Genomic DNA, 22,141 nt, shown 5'->3' with positions numbered 1-22,141 from the left:
GAGGTTCAAAACCTGGAGGGGTCAACTCAGCCCTTCATCCCCACAATGTCGGTAAATTCAGTACCGTTATTTGCGGTAATAGTAGCGTCTGTTATTTACAGCGCTTAGGGGTTGTAAAACGATGGTACGAGACATTTTATTAAAAATAAATAGAGGTTATGCTGTTCCAACGGCTTGCTTAAACCCACTGACAGCTGAAGACAGAATTAGGCGCCTCCGTCCCAACCGGCAAATGCGCCCTGGCGTCGATGGCCATTACTTTCCTTTTAAACCTTCGGTGAGGGAGGGGTGGTCGCCCCCTGGACACCAGGCTCGTGCTATAGAAGACATATGAATACGTGATGCTCGGGCGGGGGCGGGAGGTCTGTAAGTGATAGCGGAGCGGGGGGAGTGTCGGTGTCACTGTAGGCATGCACCCGGGAGGAGGGCACACAGGCCCCATTGTTGTGGCGTCGAGCCCCATCTGTTCGGCGGATTAACATCTGAAAGCGTGGCCGGCTCCTCCAGGGACATCCCTCTGCCCCCTGCCACTCACCTCGGCCATTCATCCCGGGCGCCCCTATTATCTGCCCCCCTCCTCTCGGATGGCAACAGCTGGCCCCCTTTGTGGCCTGGAATCTCCCTCTAAACAAGGCCGCGGTGACGCCAATGCGCGCAGGACCCGAGGGGCTGTCCCGGTGTCCCCTGACTCCGCGCACTAAACAACTGACCCCCGAGCTGGATTCTTCTTTATTCTTTCGAGAGAGGGGGTGGCAGGCCGCTGGGATTGGTGGGCGTCGAGCGCGGGCCGCAGGTGCAGGCCTCGCCCCCAGCGAGCTATATAGAAGATGGGTAAAGAGAGGGAAGTTTAATAAGGCGTCCCTGGCGTCCTGGGCTGGCAGAGGGCTCTCGGGGGGACTGAGACGATAGAGTGCCGATACTGTGCCTGGCACCTCATTAAACGCCCTCTCACAGGAACCACTCGACAGGTGGCGAAGACAGGGTCGTGAAGATGCAGCCACATGGGACCCAAACACAGATGGTGGCTTTACGGGGACAGATGGCGTCACAGGGGACCCCAGGACAGGTGGGGGCCCGAGAGCCTCAGACAAAGATGGGGACCCCGGAGACCAAGGTGGGGACCCCAGAGACAAAGGTGAGGACCCCAGACAACGAGACTAAGGTGCTTGCACAAGTGACCCCGACGCGGGTGGGGACGCCAGCCACTGAGGAGCAGATTGTGATGCCAGGGGGGCAGCCGCGCAAGGGTGCCTCAGAGACAAAGCCACAGATGGGTGCCCCCCAAATCCCACCACAGATCGGGAAATCAAGGGCACACCATAAGACGGATGCACCAGAAATTCAGGTACAGATGGGTGCATCAGAGAGCCAGCCACAGATGGTGGAACCAGGGAGCCAGCCACAGATGGTGCCACCAGGGAGCCAGCCACTGGTGCCCTCACCAGACATCCAGCCACAGGTGGCAGCGCCAGGCACCCAGCCACGGATGGTGGCATCAGGGAGCCAGCCACAGATGGTGAGACCAGACATCCAGCCACAGGTGGCAGCACCAGATATCCAGCCACAGGTGGTCGCACCAGGCATCCAGACACAGGTGCCAGCGCAGAAGGAGACGGGCGCCCTGGACCGACCCAAGCATCTGGTGTACAAGAAGGTGAGCCCCCAAGGGAGGGAGGGGGCGCTTGGGCTGAAAGGCGATGGGGTCACGCACACACACACACACACGCACACACACACGCACACACACACACTTATAGAGATAGACACAGAAACGCTCACATGCACACATTTATATAGATGCACCGGGCCTCACACATACTCACAGACTCAAATGCACAGTTACTATCACGTGGACATACTCAGGACGGCACCAAGACATGTACACCCTCATCACATGCACAGGCTCTCACAGACACACACATGCTGACCGGCACTCTCACACAGACGCATGCACTCACTTTCAGACATAGACTTGCAATCACATGAACACACAGCACTCACAGAGTATGGACTACTGACGCCTTCACAGACACACACACAGACAACCACAACCACACTCACAGACACACAGCCAACCACACAGAGACACACAGACAACCACACACACACAGCGTGATACTGACTCTTGCACAGATTCCCATAGACAGATTAGCACATTCCTACACAAAGACAAAAAACACACTGACTGACAACAAACACAGTGATGGTGCGTTCAAAGACACTCCCCTTTCACTCGCAAGGCACAGCACTCCACAAACAGCCAGGAAAGTGCAGTGAATGTCTCGGGCTGCACGTGGTCCAACTCCCGCTGAGATAGCAGACCCTTCGTGCCAGAAACCTACACCATACCCTACCCCCCAAGCACGCCCTGGCTGGCACTTACGAACTTGCATTGTTGAGAATATTAATGCAGGACAACGAGTCGACTGCTGAAGAGCCGGACCCTAATGGCCTCCTGAGCTCTCTATCTGTCAGCGCCATTTAGGGCTTCTTGGGGCACAGAAGGGACGGCGCTGCGCCCTGTGCTCCTTTAAGTCACGCAGAAGGTGGGTTTCTAGGAGGGGAAATGAGAGACAGGGGTGTGGGGAGACATACAGAACAAATAGGCTGTTTTGGCTGTCTCAGTGAGGGCACTCCCTTCCAACAGAGGGACCACAGGAACTGGGGCAGGGACAAGACAGACACTGTCAGAGAAACATGTTAAAATGGAGTGAAAGAGAGGGCGAGGAGGAATAGAGAAGGGCAGAAGAAAAAATAGACAAAAGTGTAAAAGACAGGAAGAGATAAAGGGACAGAAATAGAGGCGAAGAGATGAAAAAATGGGCGGGAAAAACTGAGACAGTATAGGGAAAGAGACACAACGACAAAAAAGATGCAATCAATAATAGTGCGAAAGAGAGGCAGCAGAAAAGACAAAAGGCTAGGAGTAAGTTAAGGAGAGACAAAGACGACGAGGAAAAGAGTGAGAGACAGAATCTGGAGAAGGAAAGTGACGGAGACAGAGCAAAGTAAGAAGTGGAAGGTTAGGGAAGGACCGAAGGAGAGTAAAAGAGGCACAAAGAGACAGCGAGGCAGAGACTAAGAAAGAGGCACATACTGAGGTACGAAGCGATTGAGAAAGGCAAAGTGACAGAGCTAGGAAGAGACGGAAATATCATAAGACAGAATACGAGACTATTGTACAGAGAGTGATAAAGAGACGGGTCCATATTGCTGCTACTAGTCACCAGTAAACATCTAAATAGATAAACAAATTGATTCGGACAAAAACAGAAAAGAAAGGCCAACAGAGAGAAGAGGGGGAATTACAGAGAAAAGAGTCACACAAAGAGAACACAAGGCACAGAAACAGGCATTCACCTAGCTGCAGGGCAGGTGGCAGTGCCTGTCTATGTTGCTCTGCCTGCTGCTAGACGTTACTGAGCGGTTTACCCCGTTCCTCGTGACCCTTTAAATGATGGCTGTGTCTCCATGGTAACAGCCGAGACCGCCCTGTGCTTCCTCCCAGAGATTCTCTGTGGGGCGGCAGTGGTGCCCTGGTGGTAGCTCTGACCACCATGCACTCTCCACCCCAGGTTTGTCTGTGGGCGAGAGTGTTGTTGGTGCTGATATGTATGGCAGTAGTAGTGTTGTTGGTGGCAGGGGCGGGGAGCTTGGGGTGGCTCTGGTGGGTGCCCTCCTTGGTGGCAGCTTTGATCGGCTGGTGCCTCCTCCCCAGGTTTCTCTGTGGGTGATGGTGGTGATATGTATGGCAGTAGTATTGAGGGTGGCAGGGGTGATGTGCTTGGGTGGCTGTGCTAGGATCCCTCCTTGGCGTAATCTTTGAGCTGCTGGTGCCTCCTCCCCAGGTTTCTCTGTGGGTGATGGTGGTGATGTGTATGGCAGTAGTATTGAGGGTGGCAGGGGTGATGTGCTTGGGTGGCTGTGCTAGGATCCCTCCTTGGCGTAATCTTTGAGCTGCTGGTTCCTCCTCCCCAGGTTTCTCTGTGGGTGATGGTGGTGATATGTATGGCAGTAGCAGTGTTGTTGGTGGTAGGGGTGGGGTGTCGGGGGTGCCCTGGTGGTTTCCCTCCTTGGTGGCATCTTTGATCGGCTGGTGCCTCCTCCCCAGGTTTCTCTGTGGGTGATGGTGGTGATATGTATGGCAGTAGTATTGAGGGTGGCAGGGGTGATGTGCTTGGGTGGCTGTGCTAGGATCCCTCCTTGGCGTCATCTTTGAGCCGCTGGTGCATCCTCCCCAGGTTTCTCTGTGGGTGAGGGTGTTGTTGGTGCTGATATGTATGGCAGTAGCAGTGTTGTTGGTGGTAGGGGTGGGGTGTCGGGGGTGCCCTGGTGGTTTCCCTCCTTGGTGGCATCTTTGATCGGCAGGTGCATCCTCCCCAGGTTTCTCTGTGGGTGATGGTGCTGATATGTATTTCAATATTAGTATTGTTGGCGCAGGAGTTAAGTGCTTGGGTGGCTCTAGTGGGTGCCCTACTTGGTGGCATCTTTGATCACCTGGTGCTTCCCCCACCAGGTTTCTCTGGTGTGTCAGGGGTGCCCTGGTGGTTTCCCTCCTTGGCAGCAGCTGTGACCGCCCTGCTCTTTCTTCCCAGGTCATCAAGCCTCAGATTGAGAAGAAGCGTCGGGAGCGAATCAACACCAGCCTGAGCCACCTCAGGACCCTCCTCCTGGAGCCCGCCAAACCTGGCCGCAAGGTGAGTACTCTCCACCCACAGCGGTTCCACCCCTAACACTCCGTGACTGCCCTCCTTTCTGAAGACCCCTGCCCCACGTACCAACCACATCTGTGCATGACCTGTCAGAGACCACAAGGCCCTTCCGCCGGACCCTCACATTTCTATCGATCCCAGGGCCTGTCCTCCTCTCCTGGACCTCTACCCTGGGGCAAATCCTCAGGATAACCCCGGACCTCCCACCCAGCACTGAAGAGCCTTAGGACCCCGACTCTGGGTCCCATGTTGAGTACTCTCCTCCGTGCATGGTCATTCCCTGCAGCTCGTGCTCCATCCTGGGGCCCGCACTCTAGGATATAGCCCTCTAGCCACCACCTCAAAACTCTACCCATAGGATGCCATCCTGGGATACATCCTTGTTCCCTCCCCTTCTGTCTCTACACACCACCATCCTGAGATGCTGCCCTCGAGACCCCACCCTGAGATTAGACCATGTGACCAGTGACGCCTGGATACCTCACCCCGGGCCTGCTTCCTGGAGCAAACACCCTAGGACTGAAACTGAAGCTTCCTAACCCCTCGCCAACACTCTGGAACCACCAACCCGAGACTGACATGTAGGGGCCTCATTCTAGGACTGACTCCAGTTATTTGTACCATGAGATTGACCTAGGGGACAGTACCCTTGAACAGGTCCTTGAGACTGACCACCTGTAGCTGCCACCATGGGCTGACCGATGGAGTCAATACCCTAGAATTGTCTTTGGAGAACCCTACCTGTCACTGACCACTGGTTGTCATCACACAAAGTCCTACCCTCTATGGCTCTCATTGTGGGACTGACCCTGGAATCAGGACCCCTGTTACCCGAGGTTGTTGCCTAAAAACCTCCCTCTGGGACTGATCCCTGGAACCAACATCCCAGGAATGCCTCTAGAGAGCCACACCCCAGGGCTGCATCTAGACAGCTACACCCAGGGAATGATCTAACACCATGTCACTGACCTACCTAGGATTCTTACCCATCACAGACCGCTCAACTACCAACATGGCATCGACTCGCATGACCCCTACACCAATACGACTCTTCTTTCCTAGCATCCTGGGGCTGATCTCTAGGCCAGAACCCTAAAAGTGACCCTAGAATCTTTCCTCTCCAGTTTCCTTATTTCCACTCTCTGTCTCACTTTGTGAGCTGTCTCACACTCTCTTTTTCTTTCCCTTGGCAGCCTCACCCTTCTCGACTGGACAAGGCTCACATTCTGGAGATGGCTGTTCTGCGTGTCCAGGGCCTTCAGCAGGCAGGTGAGTGACAACAATCGCCCTCTCGCCCTGCTGTGGTCAAAGCTGGGCATCATTTCTACAACATATGGGTCTTACCCCAATCTGTGACCTCTGCTGTTCTCTCCTCTGGTCATTTGTAGCCTACGTTCCTCCAATGCAGGGTTCCGGGGCATGTGTTCCCATATCCTGGTTTATTTTAACTCTCTCTGCAAGAAAATGTCTCCTGTGTGTCTTTCTGCCTCGTTTAGAGTGTCTGCGTCTCCTGCCTCATTCCAGGATCTCCTGTCAATACCAATGTGCCTTGTAACCTAATGGTTCCACCTCCATGTGTGCGTCTCCCTGTGCATTTGGGTGCAGTGGTACGTGTATGTTCTGAATATGAATATCAGAATGCGAGGCGCACCTTGTACTGCCCATGCATGTATGTGATATTCTAGCCAAAATAAATCAATTTGCAAGGTTAGCAGGACCTCCCTATTGGGCAAGGGAACCAAAGGCAGAGATCTCAAGTTTTCAATGTCCTTGGTACATGATATGTAATGCAGCATTAGTAATGGGTAAACCTGACTACAAGTACCAGAATGCAAAGGAAACATCTAGACTGGATGAATAACTCATGCATTGACCTTGAAAATGAGAGCCCTTGCCCAAGGCATTGACTTAAAATGGAGATCGAAAGCAGTCAGAAACCTTTAAGACAGATGTGTGGCTCATTTTACCTGTCCATGTACATGTCCTGGGGAGCTAGCTGTTTTCCAATTAGCCCAAAGTGGGGCGCTTCCATGCTTTGGCAATATAAATAAACTGTGACGTTGCAGAGCCAGGTTAATTTTGGAATAGGTATACCAGCTCTAAAAACATAGGGCCATATTTATCATTGAGTGACGAAGTACAGCGCAGCAAGTCACCTTTCTGCGTGACAGGGAAAGGGCAGGAATGTGCCATATGTAACTCAGTACCGCACATTCCTGCCTTTTCCAAGGGCTGGTGCGCAATGTGCTGCCTAGCGTCAACGTGGGAACTCTTGCACCATGGGATTGTGTTTAAGTAGGAAGGGGTGCCTTCCTGCACAAAAACAATCCTCTGAGGCATTTCCCTCAAGAGGAAAGAATAAGGGCAATAAACGTATTTCTCCTCGTTACGCCTCCCCTGGTGAGGCTTAGCAGTTTTGGTGCATTTCCAATGCCTATCACTTATGGTAAATCTGGGAATGCATCAAAATACATAAGTGTTGTATGGGAACACCCACGCACCACCCATGGACCGCTTCCCTGGGCGAAGCAATGCAGCAATTTGCGATGCGTTGCGTTACTCTGGATTCATCAAGCCGCTCAGGGCCACGGCACGTGGCCTTGCATGGCTTGATAAATTGCATCTCAAGGGTTGCGCCACTTTTGCACCGCTTTGCCCATAGTTCTCCTGAGAAGTTTTACCCCAGGACATGTACTTGATGTAAAGTATGAATACGTTCCCGTTCTCCATAGCTTGCCTAGAATGCATCTGTATGTTGTACTCATTTTAAAAGAAATAATTACTTTCACTTTCACACATTGGTCTTTGACCGAGGTCGCCAACCTTTTCTGTAATAATTCAATGCAAATCATCCCAAGGCTATAATGTCATCAGTGTTGTAACAGTGACCACATTAGGCAAGATGAGATTAGTGCCAACACTGTGGAAGGTTACTGGCAGAGATCAAAACAGTTCATTAGACAGGAGCTCCCAACAGAAATATAAGAAAGGCTTTGCCAACGTGGAATGCCTCTCCTTGTGTTATACATAACAGCCATTACTACTAGAAGCTCCCCCAATGACTGTCAGCAGTCCCTACAGGACAGCTTCCTGATGGGGTTGCTGAGAAGGAGCAAGTCGAGGACAATGAAAGGTGGATGGCTGATGCTCAGGTGCGGTAATCAGTGCGCACTGTCAATCTACTCAACTTTGCACAGCCCTACCAAAGTAGGCCATTCATTTTCTGTGCTCCACTGCTATCTTGAGTGCATGAATTAACTCAAAATATCTAGGTGTTAATATATATTTTGCTGAAAGCAGATTTCGGAAATACAAAGCAGTTATTGACTCTATATGTTTCTAAGCTCTTCTATCGGAAAATATTCAATAAATAGGAGATATTTTGAGTTTATATATGCATTGAAGATGCAAAAAGAAATGTACAGATCACTTCTGCGCCTGTGCAGAGGAGAAACAGCATCATGATAATATGACCTAGCACCACACTAACTATTGATCAATTAATATTGATCAGCCAACACAAAGAGCTGAACCTGAAAGATTTGCCAAGACTAATAACTTTAAAAAAAGCATTGAAAACGATTTTATTCAAGGATGCTTATAAGTCAGAACAAGTCTTCTCAGGATCACCCCTTCTCCTAGCAGAGACTGGTCCCTGTCCCTCACCTGAGAATCTGTCATAGCCCCACCAACTGATGAGTGGTCCAGACGACTCACCCATTCCTCGTCATTAACATGTTGGTCCGAACAGGTAACTGACCTGTCTCTTTCACAAGATGTTCAGAGCACTAAATACAGTAAATAACTAATTGCAGGCATGCTTCTATATAGGGCCTCTTCTGTAGTGTCATTTTACCCATGCCCTTATTTGTGAGTAGGTCATACACGTTCATTGTGTGTCTGTATGTGTGCAAAAATGTGCATGCATTTCCAAAAGTGGAGCTGTGAAGAACCATTTGTTCATATAAGTAAAGAGTTTGTCAGAACCCAGTGTCAGACTTACACACCCAGAGGTATGAGCACAGACACACTCACTCACATATATATGGGTAAAGAGGGTTTGGTAGTGCGCTCTGTGTTGTACCTATGCCATGGTTTGTCTCACCTTCCTTTTCTTTCTGTCTTACAGCCTCTCAGGATGAAGGTTTTTCTGCTGGTTTCACCCACTGTCTGTCTTTGATCGACACTTTTCTCGCCTCAGAGACACCGGTGGACAGTGCCCTGCAGCCTAAACTGGCAGAGTACCTGGGCAATGCGCTGCGACCCATGGAGGCTCAGAACTATAACCTGGGCAGTGTCCTTCAACCCATGCAGACCCAGAACACTAACCAGGGCTGTGCCCTGCAACCCATACTGGCCCAGGACCATATCCAGGGTAGTGACCATCGACCACTATTGGCAGAGTACCAAAAACAGGACAGTGCTCCTCAACCCATGCAGGCCCAGAATCATCCAGGCATAGGCATGCAATCTGTGCAGGCCCAGAACCACAGCCAGTGCAGTGACCTTCAAGCGCTGCAGGCAGAGAACCAAAACAAAGGTAGTGCCCTCCAACATATGCAGGCCCAGAACAAAAACCAGGGCAATACTCTACGATCACTCCAGGTGGAAACCCAGAACCAGAGCATGGCCCTCAAACTCATGCAGACCCAAAACTACAACCAAGAAAGTACCCTGCAACACACGCAGAGTGTGCAAACTGAGAAAAAGTACCAGGGCAATGCCCTCCAAATACATTCGGTGGAAAACAAAGGCACTGCTCTACAACTGATGCAAGATGAGAACCAGAATAAAGTCCTTCAATTACAGCAGGCTTCAAACAAAGATGTTAACAGTCAACCAATTCATGCCCAGAATTCTAACCAATGCAGAGCCCCCCGAATGCAGATGGCTGAAAATCAAGGCGGTGCACTGCGACCGAAACATGCAACTAACCAAGGCAGTAATCTACAAACACTTCAGGCCCAGAATCATGCACTGGGCAGTGCTTTCCAGAGGCAGCAGGCTGAGAACCAGGCCACTGCAGTCCGTCTCCAACAGGACAAGAAACAAGGCAGTATATACCAACCTATGCACACACAGAAGCATATCCAGTGCAATGCCCTCCGGCTAAAGAGAGATGAGAACAAGTGCAGTGTCACCATTACAAAGCTGGCCAAGGACCATGGCGGTGGCCTCCAATTGAGGGAGGTCAAAGACCAGCGTCGAGTGCTCCAACCGATGCAGCTCCAGAACCAGGACAGAGCTCTTCGATCGATGCATGCCCAGAACAATGGCAGTGCCATTCAATCAATGAAGATCCACAATCAGGGCAGTGCTCTTCAATTGATGCAAGCCCAAAACCAGGGTAGTGCTCTTCAGTCGATGCAAGCCCAGAATCAGGGCAGTGTTCTCCTACGGAAGCAGGATGAGAATCGGGATAGAGCAATTCGATCGAAGCAGACTGAGAAACAGTGCAGTGCCCCTCAAATTCAGAAAGCCAAGAACCTTAACCCGGGGGGTGTGATTCAACTGCAGAATCATGAAACCCAAAACCAAGGCAGTGCCATTCGACAACAGATGGCTAAGAAACAGCGCAGTGCTTTGCGTTCACCAAAAATCAAGAACCAGGGCAACAGGCTGCAACCATTGCAGGAACAAATCCACAGCAGTAGTGCCCTCCGGCACAAACAAACTCAAGCCGTTGACAGCATCCACCCAGCTGCTGCAAGTGCACCTCTCCACACACCCCTGACTCAACACAAGGAGACCCAAGACAAAGAGAACATACATCCACCTGAGCTTAGGCAGTGCAATGGCTTCGAAGAGACCCCAGGGTACTGGGAGCGCCCAGTGGCCGCGGCAAGTAACAATCGTCCTCATCCATGGAAGGGGGTGCGGAGGCTGGCCTTCACACCACCAGGAAAAGAGTCTGTGGAGTTAGAGGAGGCCCACAACACTCCCATAAAGAAGAGAGCCTTGGTTGCATTACGCTTGGCCAGGGACAACTGGACAAGGACACATGCCTCACCCCCTCTCCAGGCCAGGCCCTCAGCAGAGTCACCCAGCGGGGGCAACTGTGGGCCCTTGCAGGGTTCAAGCACAGAGCTTGTTTGGAGACCGTGGTGATGTTGGGGTGAAGCACAGACTGTGATAACCAGTTAGGTCAATCAGAGAGAGCGGGTCTTCAGGGTGTGACATTTACACCTTTAATTTATTTTCAGATGTTTTGTAAATAACTTATTTATATTTTGTCAGAGTTGTTATGAAAATAAAGCTATTTGTTTCTTATTTTTGCTAAGGCAGCACTTTTATTACAAATAGTAAAGCAGACGGTGAGGAGGGCCGTGAACGGTATTAGATTAGAAGAACATGGAAATAGTTGCTCAATGCCCTCATACATTTCAATGGAGCCTCGCTCATTCCTCGTCAATATCTTCATACACTTTAATGGAGTCTCACTCGTTCCTCATCACTTGACTCATACACTTCACTACAGTCTACTCACTCCACATCACTGGTGGTACGTGCTTCAATGGAGTCTCTTGTTCCTCATCCCTAGACTGCTACACCTCAATCCAGTCTCACTCACTCCACATCACTGGCGGTTTATGCTTCAATGGAGTCTCACTCGTTCCACATCACTTGACTCTTACAATTCAATAAAGTCTCACTCACTCCACATCACTGGCGGTTTATGCTTCAATGGAGTCTCACTCGTTCCACATCACTTGACTCTTACAATTCAATAAAGTCTCACTCACTCCACATCACTGGCGGTTTATGCTTCAATGGAGTCTCACTCATTCCACATCACTTGACTCTTACAATTCAATAAAGTCTCACTCACTCCACATCACTGGTGGTACGTGCTTCAATGGAGTCTCTTGTTCCTCGTCCCTTAACTCATACACCTCAATACAGTCTCACTCACTCCACATCACGGGTGGTTCATGTTTCAATGGATTCCCACTCACACCGTGCGTCCAAGTAGTTCCAAATACATCTGAAAGGTCACTCATCCTACCAAGAGTCTCTTCGTGGAGCACATCTCCTGTGTGCTATTGGCACCCACACCATCTTCTTTAATTAAAGCACCATCCTTGAGCTAATCCCAGTTTCTTTCAGGCTTAGGCCATCTCGACTGCGTAAATGAAGCAGTAACCTCAGACTATTTTCTTCTTAAACACCTTATTCCAAGCAGCCCAGACCCAAGTAAAACCCTATTCGGCAGCAGTCCAAGTGGCAGCTCTAAAACCTGCACCCAGTAAGAGTCTTAAAAGGAACTACAACTCAAGATTCATAAACAGCACTAACAACGAGCAAAAGACACTACGCATTTGTCTCCATCCCACACTACAACACCATGCACCGACACATCTAAGAACCCACACCAACACATGTTTCTACGCACAAACATGGTGCTCAAATGGAGTCTCTCTAGGAACATCTACTTTGTGGTTCCTTTTTCAGCTCTCACAAATCTAGGAAATTCACCCTAAACAAGTTCTTTGAATGTTGGAGCTGGTTCACAACTCATCTCTTCTTTTCCCTGACACTCTGCTCAAGACACTACCTCACCGCTAGTCACCGCCAGTGGCCCAACCCAACCAACACTCTCCTTCTTACCACGGTTACTACATCGCTCATCAGCATACACTGCCACTGTACAACAAGCCAGAGTCCTAAAATGCCATATCTTGCCTTGATTCCAGCTGGTTGAATTACTATAGAAGTCATATGCTGTCTTTAGGGTGAAGGGCCTAGATGCTCCATTAACCAACTTGGTATTCTTCATCACACCTATGCACTGACAAACGTACGCCACATCCTCTGTGCATTTTCTTTGAACATAATACATCTTGTAAAGTTCCTGCACTCTAGTTGTATTTCTTTGGCCCTGATCCTTATCCCAGCACAACAAACTAGACCCGCCAACACATCCCGGCAGAGCCTGGGAGATGGGATTTCTGGCTCTCATTGGCTTGGAACAGGGAAACACCTATGGTGGAATTCGTGGTGTACATGACTTTAATAGGCTCATTAACTCATGCTTCCAGTTTAAACTCGATCCTCTCTTCCCCCCACAAGCTGGTGTGTAGTGACCCAAATCTTAAAATGCAGAAATAACTATGCCACCCAACTTCTTTTCTACTTTGAGTGAACTTAACGTCTCGAGCCAGAAAGGCTGGCCAGAGCCTGCATTCACCCGTATGTGTGCAACTTATCCGGGTTGGCTCTAGGGCAGTGCGACCGGGCGCTGACTTGGGGTGTGGGCGTCATTTTCCCAAGTATATTATCATTTTAAAAGCACCTGCTGCCACGTCCTGGCCTCTAGCAATTTTCAGGCATCAATTACAATGTCAAGGAAACTCCGGTGATTAATCTTCTACCTGGAAAGAGACCAGAGTTTTGTCTAGTGGAAGTTTTGAATCGTATTAAGGTAGCGCAGAGGGTTTAAATGCCTGCTGCTAAGAACGTGTACCATAGAGATAATAAAGCGCATATAATGTAAATAGGTCGGTGGGTTCCTGTTTTGTAAGAGAGATCCTTTTGTTACTTGTCGTCTATAAGTCAAAGTCTAATATAGAACATTGAGCTATTAACTTCCATCAAAGAGCTGCATGCAAACTGCAAGTTATATGTCAAAGCTATATGCTTTTTTTGCCCAGTCTTTCATTATCCTAATCTTGCCAAAAGGGTTCAATTGGTTAGAAAACAATTCTTATTATTAAAGAGAACCCCTAACAATGAAATTATGTTTTATATTCTGAATTAGTGCCTTACCAGAATAAGGACTCTTAAAATATACTGCCTACCAGTATCAGTGATAAGGCACTCCTACACTACACCTTGTAGTCATGTCTGATGTACCATTTCCTATACACTGATTTACACACTTATGATTGTCTCTGTGCAATGTGCGTGTGATGTAAAGTGCTCAGACACCTTACACTGGTATGAGTGGTGCTATAAAACTAAATGAATCTGAGAGTCAGTGGTTACGGAGACTCGAGGGGGCACCTTTAAAGGGTGCTAGTGAGGGAATATGTGCAGAGGTGGTCATTGAGGGGCCCCAAAAGACATTTTCGCACAGGGTGCCACCAGTGTTAAGGCCGGCCCTGCAACTTATCCCCACTGTATACACCCTTTGGCTGTGAGCAGGGGAGGCTCTTGTCTCATGTTTCTTTTTATTTATTGAAATTTGTCAATTGTTGTGTGTTAAAAAAAAATTAGATTTTTCTTAATGCCTCTTCAATGAAAAGTGCGGCTAAACCATAACTAAATCCCCCAAACTGCTATTTTATATATGACCTTTACACATATATATATTGACAGAAAGAAACAAAGGTTACAGGGACGTTATAGTTAGGCGCAGATTTTACACACACACACACAGCCATAGAAATTCTGCAGTTATAGTCACCTGAGCTAACTATAACTTGCGCCCTTGCAATGCACTGCTTATGACCTCACATATTACATATATAAAATATACATATATTTGAAAAAAAGGAAGCAGGGAACTGTTAGTAGTTAGCAAGTTTAGGTGGAGAGCAACTCTTTTATATAAAGCACCCTATGACACCACAGACTTGCTGAATCTGCTCACCTCAAATGTCTGTTTCTCTAGCAGAGTTTTTAAGCATAGGATTAGCACAGTGTCATCCACGCTAAGCTAGAGAGGGACAAAGCATTTTTGTCATTTTTAGAGCAGTCATTAGGCATAGGATTAGAAAGAGCCATCCACGCTGAGCTAAAAAATGAAAAAAACGTTTACTACTGCAGGCACAGTACTACATTTTTGGATTTGTAAAATACCATCAAGCCAACCTGGAATGAATAAAAGCAACTCCTGACACGTGTTTCGCTCTCGTTAGAGCTCATTAGAGAGGAATAGCTTTGTCCAGACACAATGGATCACCAAATATAAGTAAAAAAATAACCTTCCAGGCTCGGAGGGCTGCATAAATTATGCAACAAAGGAAGCAGGGAACTCTAGGTAGTTCCCAGTGTAGCTGTATAGCAGCACCTTTATATAGAGCACCCTACAACACCACCGACACTGTGAATCTACTCATCTCAAATCTCTGTTTCACCGTCAGTGTGTTTAAGCATAGGATTAGCACAGTGCTATCCATGCCAAGTTATAGAGTGATAAAGCCTTTGGCCATTTTTACAGCAAAGCCTATAAGCATATGATTAGCAAGTGCCAACCACATAAGCTGAAACATGACAAAAGCCTTTTACCAGTCCAAGCACAGTATTACAGCTTTGGATTTGTAAAATACCTTCCAAGCCAACCTAGAATGAATAAAAGCAACCCCAGAGACATGTTTTTCACTCTTGTTAGAGCTGATCAGAGAGGTATAATTTTGTTCAGACACAATAGAGCACCCAGTATAAGTAAAATCAATAACCTTTCAAGTTTAGAGTGCTGCATAAAATATGTAAAGAAGGAAGCAGGGAACTGTGGGTCATTCCCAAGTTAAGGTGGAGAGCATCTCCTTTCTACGGAGCACCCCACCCCACTACACCACCAGCACTCTGAATCTGCTCACCTCAAATGTCTGTTTCTCTAGCAGAATTTGCAAGCATGGGATTAGCACAGTGCCATACACACTAAACTAGAGAGCAACAAAGCCTTTTCCCATTTTTACAACAAAGTTTTTAAGCATAGGATTATCAAGTGCCATCCACGCTGAGCTGAAAAATAACAGAAGCATTTACCAATAAAGGCACAGCATTACAACTTTGGATTGGTAAAATACCATCCAAGTCAACCTCAAATGAATAAAAGCAACACCTGACACGTGTTGTGCTCTAGTTAGAGCTCATCAGAGAGGTATTGCTTTGTCTAGACACAAGGGAGAACCCAGTATAAGTAAAAAAAATAATACCCTTTCAGGCTTAGAGTGCTGCATAAATTATGCAAAAAATGCAGGGAACCCTGGCTAGTTCCCATGTTTTAGGTGGAGAGCAGCTCCTTTGTATGGAATACTGTTGCTTGTATTCTGGGTCAGGGAGGACCTGACCTGGCATTTCGGGCTGTACTGTTCCCTTTGGAGCAGGTATTTGCATATATCTGGGTCTAAATTGAAGTGGCATTTTGTGCAAAACAACGAGGGACTGGGATGCAGCCCGAGTGATTACCAGTGGTTGAGATTCGGCCCGAGGGATTACCAGTGACTGAGAATAATTAAAGTATTTCGTCACGTTTTTGTAAACATTTTTGTATACTTTAATATTTAAAGCAAAAAACAAATGGCAGATTATCATTTTACCTGCCTGTTTCTGGCTTGGCAAGCTTTTTTATTGTCAAGAAACAAACTCCCAAAGCAGGAACTGATCTCTTGAGAACAAATGGTCAAATTACCATTTTCCCTGTCTGTTTCTGGAATATGAGTGACAGTTGTTCCACTCTAGGCAGGTCAGAAAGACCATCACATTGACCCTACTGTCCAGTCGCGGATGGACTGCTGGGTCAAGGGTGTCCATGGAAGGAGCCAGAGGAGGGCCTGCTGGTGGCAGCCTGGCACTTACCCAGTACTTTTTCCAACTCTAAATACAGCAGGGAAGCTGTGGATTAGCATGCCAGGAGGAACACTTTTTAAAGGTTTTTGTCCCACTCTGCCAAACCCTAACCTTCTCAGTCACTTTTTTGGTCTTCAAAGCCCTGCGGTGGGGCAAGCTTAGAAGTTGTAGTAAAGGATGGCTCTACTATGCCAGGTCCCTCTAAACTTGTTTTCAGGAGGCCAAAGTCTTCCACTGGGCAAAGTCCAAGGTAGAAGCATGCAAAGGAATCTCTGAGTTAGAATTACTGTTGTTGAAAGGTTGCTGAAGCAGTTGATTTTGGTTCCAAAAGCTCTGAGTTTGCCAAAGCTGAATTTTGTAGTTGTAGAGGTCGCTTTGCGATGGGGAGGAATTTGCCCCCTTGCTCTGGTCAAAGGTTTTACCTTCAGACTTAGGACCTTATTTAAAGCTTGGGGCTGAGATTCTCTGTTACAAACATGGTGGTTGTCCACTCCATGGTATTATCAGTGAATTATATCTTATGGCACTTGTAATAAGGGAAACAGGATATCTGTCAAGATTTGATAGAGTATCCGATTTGCCAAACTCTGAATATGGCCTATAGTCATTTTTTTAATTCTCAAAATTCTTTAGTGAAGCAAGGATGGAAACCTTTCCAACAAGGTCCTGCTGAACCCATTTTCAGTGTGGCAAAAAGCTTAGAGCAGAAAAAAACAGTTTTTCTTGTCCAGCAATCACTTGGGCAGCATTCTGACCCATCCTTTATTTACCCACCATGCCACCTCCATTTAGACCCAGCCACATGCGCATCAGCCATGACTCTGCGCTGTTGGGAACAGTCCAGTCAAACTGCCTGGCCAGGTTTCCCATGAACCGTAACACAGGCAACCCAGGACTGTTTTGCCCTGGAACCAAGCTAGACCTGGCTGATGAGTCCTCATAAGGAGAAGACCAGTCGTGGGTCAATATTGATTTGCATATGGCTGTGTTCAAACTGAGGTGGCATGGTGGTCGAAAAACAATGGCTTGAGGTGCGGCCTGAGTGATTGCCAGTGGCTGAGATTAAGTCAAGCATTCCATCCATCACCTTGTTTTTGATGCCCTAGGGTGTGATGCAGTGCAAAGGGCAACATTTACATATTCTCCCTATGTCACAGATTCGTAATCACAACAACTAATTCATACACTCATACATTGGTGGGCCCCATAACACCAACACGCACTCGTCTCATTCAAATCTGTGCATAGGAGAAAAAGCGCTGGGCATGTGGGTACCGTATTACCTATCAGTATTAAATTTCTTTACATTATATACATTTTATACACGTGCACCTACAGAATCCTGACCTTAACATCAAGGCACTCCACCATTTGGTTGATGGACCAATTAGTTGGGCTGGTTGATGGTTAAGTAGAACCAGCTAAGACACAATTAAAGCCTAGGAAACATTTGTTTATTTTCTGTAATCAATTAAAGAACCACAAACTCATGTCTTATTAATCAATTTTTGTTTATCTAATAATAATTTTCTCTGCATTAGCATTTACGCACTAAAGTTCATGGTATAAATTCAGTTTATTTTCAAAGAGGAATCGGACATTTGGTAAATAAGCATAGATTTAGAAAGCGCATTTAATAATTACCAATTAGCAAGCGTCTGCAACTTTCTGAGTAAAATAGGGAGCTAGCCGCATTCTCTGGTACAATATCTGGGATAAGCTGTCCGACCCACAGCAAAGATCAAACCATCAGACGAAATAACTTCCCAAAAATCCAAGAAACCCAAGGCAAACCATGAAAATCCTCACCAGCTCAATGCAGACCCAACGCCATGAAAGATCAGCCCAATGACCACCCCTCTTTGGTGGATGCAGATCTTATATACCCTTTTCCCCTATTACTTGATGCTAACATGCAACAATTTAGGGGTAGATAAATGTTCTGATTGGACAGTTTGGGGTTATCTGGGCGTTTTTCTAAAGTTTCCCATGGTAAACTGGTTTTCCATGAGACTTGGCATAGGAAGGCGTAATTTGTATAATTTCCTTTTTCCTCCCAGGCGAAAGTTGCAAATGTAACATTTAGAATGAGAGAAGACATTTCTCCATAGGTTCTGAATTGTCCCTTTCGCTGTTCTCACAGTCTCATCAGTTGGCAGACAAACACGTTCATTCTTGACAAGGAACACGGTGTCACAGATCTGAGGTCATTTGAAGATCTCCATAGCCATCCGATTCTGCGCAGAAACCATCGTGCTCACATGGTGGCGGTCTTGGTAAAGACTCCATCTTGGGTACTACAGCCTAGTAGGCTCGAATGCCAATGTAAGCAAAAACAGACATAACAGTAATTAAAATATAGAAATGGAGATTCTAATGTTTAAACCTACTCTAACCCCAATATATATTAGTATTTCTCTAGCTGTAGCAACATTTAAAGCGATAATACTCACCATTTTGTAATCCTTAAAGGACAAACAATCACAAAGCAACATAAATCATGCAATATTTCTATTTCACCACAATCTAAGGTTAGTTTGCATACCATAGTTAATTAATTAATTATTCTGCCATGCAATTAGCATTTTAGTCCCACGTGTATCTCGTGTTTAGCAAGGTGTAAAAGTTGATTAGAAAATTCACTGCAAACCAGTTAGTACAAGTTAGATTTAGAATGATTACGTAATTAATTTCATGCAATTTAGAGCAGGTATACAAAATGTTGTTTTACCTGCTCCATCACACCCCCTTTGGTGATTTTAAACATCACCACTAATCACTAAATTTTCTACATTTCTCTACGGAAATGGGTTTATTCAGTCCCATTTGCATTTATTAGGTTACATCATAGTGTTCCCCATATCGTAGTATAAATAGTGTCATGAAAAAGAAAAAAATATGTGGTAGCCAGGCATTAAACACAGATTCCTCACAGTAACCTATACTTACCTTACGGTATAAAGACAAACAATATTGTGGCATCCAAAATGTTGACCAAAGCTATATTTTGGGATTGATAAAATGGTATAGCGATATAAGGGAGGAGATATAGTGGCGGTACACCAGCTGAATAGAGAGAATATTGTCTCTTGAAGTATAATCTATTTTTTTTTTTAACTGTTTTTTTTATTAACAAGAAAATTCCAATCAGCACAGGTATAAATTACAGACAGTTCGGTCTTAGAACATCGGGTACAGAGTACGGAACAGAATTATACATTCATTCTATCGTGTCAAGTGTAAGATGTTTCCCTTTAGCCATTTCCAATTCTACAGTCGGAGATAAGCATAGGTTTCCCCGATAGGCATTATTCCACCCACTCCACTTCCTATCCCAGTTCTTGGGGCATCCTCTGAGTTTGAATACCTCTTTTTTGGCCACCATATATTTGTCTAGCTCAGCCGCCCATGCATGTGTTGAGCGCTGCCCCGCCACCCACCCACTTCATTGCAATGGCCCTCTTCACCAACACATAACCCAAAGTATCCAATTGTTGTTTATAATCTATTTCTTAACTGGATGCTGCAGACAAATGCAGTTGTTTATAACGTTTTTTATTAACCTGCATTGCATTGACCAGCCACCCAGGGAGACACCACGATTACCTCAAACATACCTGTGTTTCCTGAATTAATGGGATGAAATCACTAGACCAAGACAGGAGTCTTCACAGGAACTATTTGACAATGATGAGAATGTCTTCCAAGATTCCATGCCCAGCTTGCCCTCTGCTCCTCAGAGTGGCCATGACTCAAACATGAAAAGAGAGAAGAGCCAAACTGGCACATTTGAAACAAGGTGCAATTGAAGCAGACCTCAATGCCATAATGCCATCTGCAATTGTATGTTCCAGTACTCAAATGGATTTCTGGACTTACTGTTCCATTTTAGTATTTTTGCAATGAAGGCAATGCTGGCACGATGGTCCAGTGCATTGAACATTCACCTTTGGCATCTGCTGTGATCTGCCTTTCAAAAGTTCAAATTCCAGCAAGCCCAACTCAGCCTCCCTCCATTCTTGCAAGGATGGGTAACTGGGCACAACTAAATTAATTAACTAAACTGCACAGCACACAGAAATGGCAGAGGTTCAGTATGAAGCAGTATGTTAAACAGAAGATGACACTATTCAAACTTCCCATAAACACATGGCACGCGTTCAGCCAGCCAAGAGTAGTCAGATTTGCACTAGCACTGCAAAATTGCTCTAGTAATATATCTGTTTATTGGCAAATAGGACAGGAGCTTTACCCTATGTGTAGTGCATTCCAACTCAGCACAGTACACAACAACAAATATACCTCCTCTTAAGAACAAACTATTTGGGGAAAAAGAGTTTGGCACACTCGTGAGAAGTATTGCTGTAATTGCTGCACCCCTATAATTTACCCCTGGTAAATTGGGAAACATCCTTCACATCGTGGGCATTACAACGCAAGTCGTTACAACGACTTGCGCTGGATGGCGCTCTAACATAACGAATAGTATGATTTACTATTGCAACACCTTCCCTACTGTATGTAGACTGGATGTTGGATTAGTAAATCATACTATTCCTAAATCCAGCGCCCTCCAGCGCAAGTCGTTGTAACGACTTGTGTTGTAACAAACACGATGTAAAGTACCCCGTTGTAAATGTATGCACGGTAACGTCATACATTCGGTAAATTACCACAGGTTTAACCTGTTTCGATCTTCTGAAGTATGTTTTACAAATGTGATTCTTATTTGTCGTTCTTGATAGAACTTACTCTTCAACATGAACGTCTATTCCCCAAAACGCTAGGGGTAGCGGAAGTGACGTCATACACCCGTTGACCTACATGACATTGCAGGATTTAAAATCATTTGATGGCCCTTTGACCCTGAATTAAACATTTGCAAGCTGTTGCATCAATAATCTTTAATTCTGTAAAGGACACGAAAGTGAGGATTATGCTTCTCAATGTTTACTGCAGAACTTTCAGCAGACAATAAAAATGGTAAAAACAAAAACATGATTTCCCATAAAATCAGTCACCAATCAGGGCATTAATAGTTCGAGCACTGACCAACTCCTCTTTCTTTGCAATATTCAACAACCAACAGTTCATGAAATAATCATCTGTCCTTAAGGAACAAAAAAACGGGCTCAGAAAGTCCATCTTCCCAAACTAGATCCACGAATACGATCTGCAAAATCAGGAAAACGGTATCCCTTCTTCTGACCAGACTCTCCGAAGAGCAACCGTGCAAGCTCCCATCCTATATATATATTTTCATTTATATATTTGCAGTTGTGTTTAGAACAGACCAGGCCAAGGGGGCCCCGTCAGAGGGGTTTTATACTAACAGAAAATACGGAGATAGAGAAAGGGTAGAATGTTATTGTGACGTTGCATGAAACGGCTATCAAATTGTAGATGTTTTAAATCATTTTCTCAAGGCAGACTGAGGGGTATTTATCTGGATTGCTCCGGGTGACGTTTCATATTTAGAGAATGCAGCCTGAGAAAGACTATGTAATGCTTTCTTGATTACCAATGGCATCAATAAAGGGCTTTAAAGCTTCAGGGAGATAAGGGGCACCTAGGACTCTCGGTTTCTGCATGAAACAATGGGTGACACCAGTATGTAACAACCAGTGGAAGAAGCAGGTCATTTTGTGGCTACACATGGCTTCAATTTATGACCTTCAATTGGGAGAGATATACATTAGACATTCCAGGGAGTAGGGAGTTTCCATAGTCTAGTCTTGAGAACACCATGGACTGAACTATTACTTCCATTCAAGGTGGTATAGGCTACCTAAATTCAAATTCTGTCAACAGACATAGAAAAAGAGGATGGTGAAGTTACAGTGTCTTTATCAACAATGATATGGCCTGATTGGATGCTAGGATAATGAGCTCTTGGCAGGTCAGCATGAATTTGC

General features: G+C 46.3%; 1 protein-coding gene across 1 annotated transcript; it reads left to right on the top strand.

Moving 5' to 3' along the window:
- The first annotated feature begins 719 nt into the window (after positions 1-719).
- On the top strand, positions 720-10,981 carry LOC146812718 (uncharacterized). Its single transcript, XM_085619827.1, has 4 exons — positions 720-1,654; positions 4,596-4,697; positions 5,906-5,981; positions 8,842-10,981. The coding sequence occupies exons 1-4, from the start codon at positions 992-994 to the stop codon at positions 10,818-10,820; spliced, it is 2,820 nt and encodes a 939-aa protein (XP_085475953.1). The 5' UTR covers positions 720-991; the 3' UTR covers positions 10,821-10,981.
- The last annotated feature ends 11,160 nt before the right edge of the window (positions 10,982-22,141 follow it).

Source organism: Triturus cristatus, chromosome 7 (genome assembly GCF_964204655.1).
Source record: "Triturus cristatus chromosome 7, aTriCri1.1, whole genome shotgun sequence".
Lineage (NCBI taxonomy): Eukaryota > Metazoa > Chordata > Amphibia > Caudata > Salamandridae > Triturus > Triturus cristatus.
The sequence above is the reverse complement of the archived record's forward strand: the minus strand, read 5'-3'. Positions and strand labels throughout refer to the sequence as shown.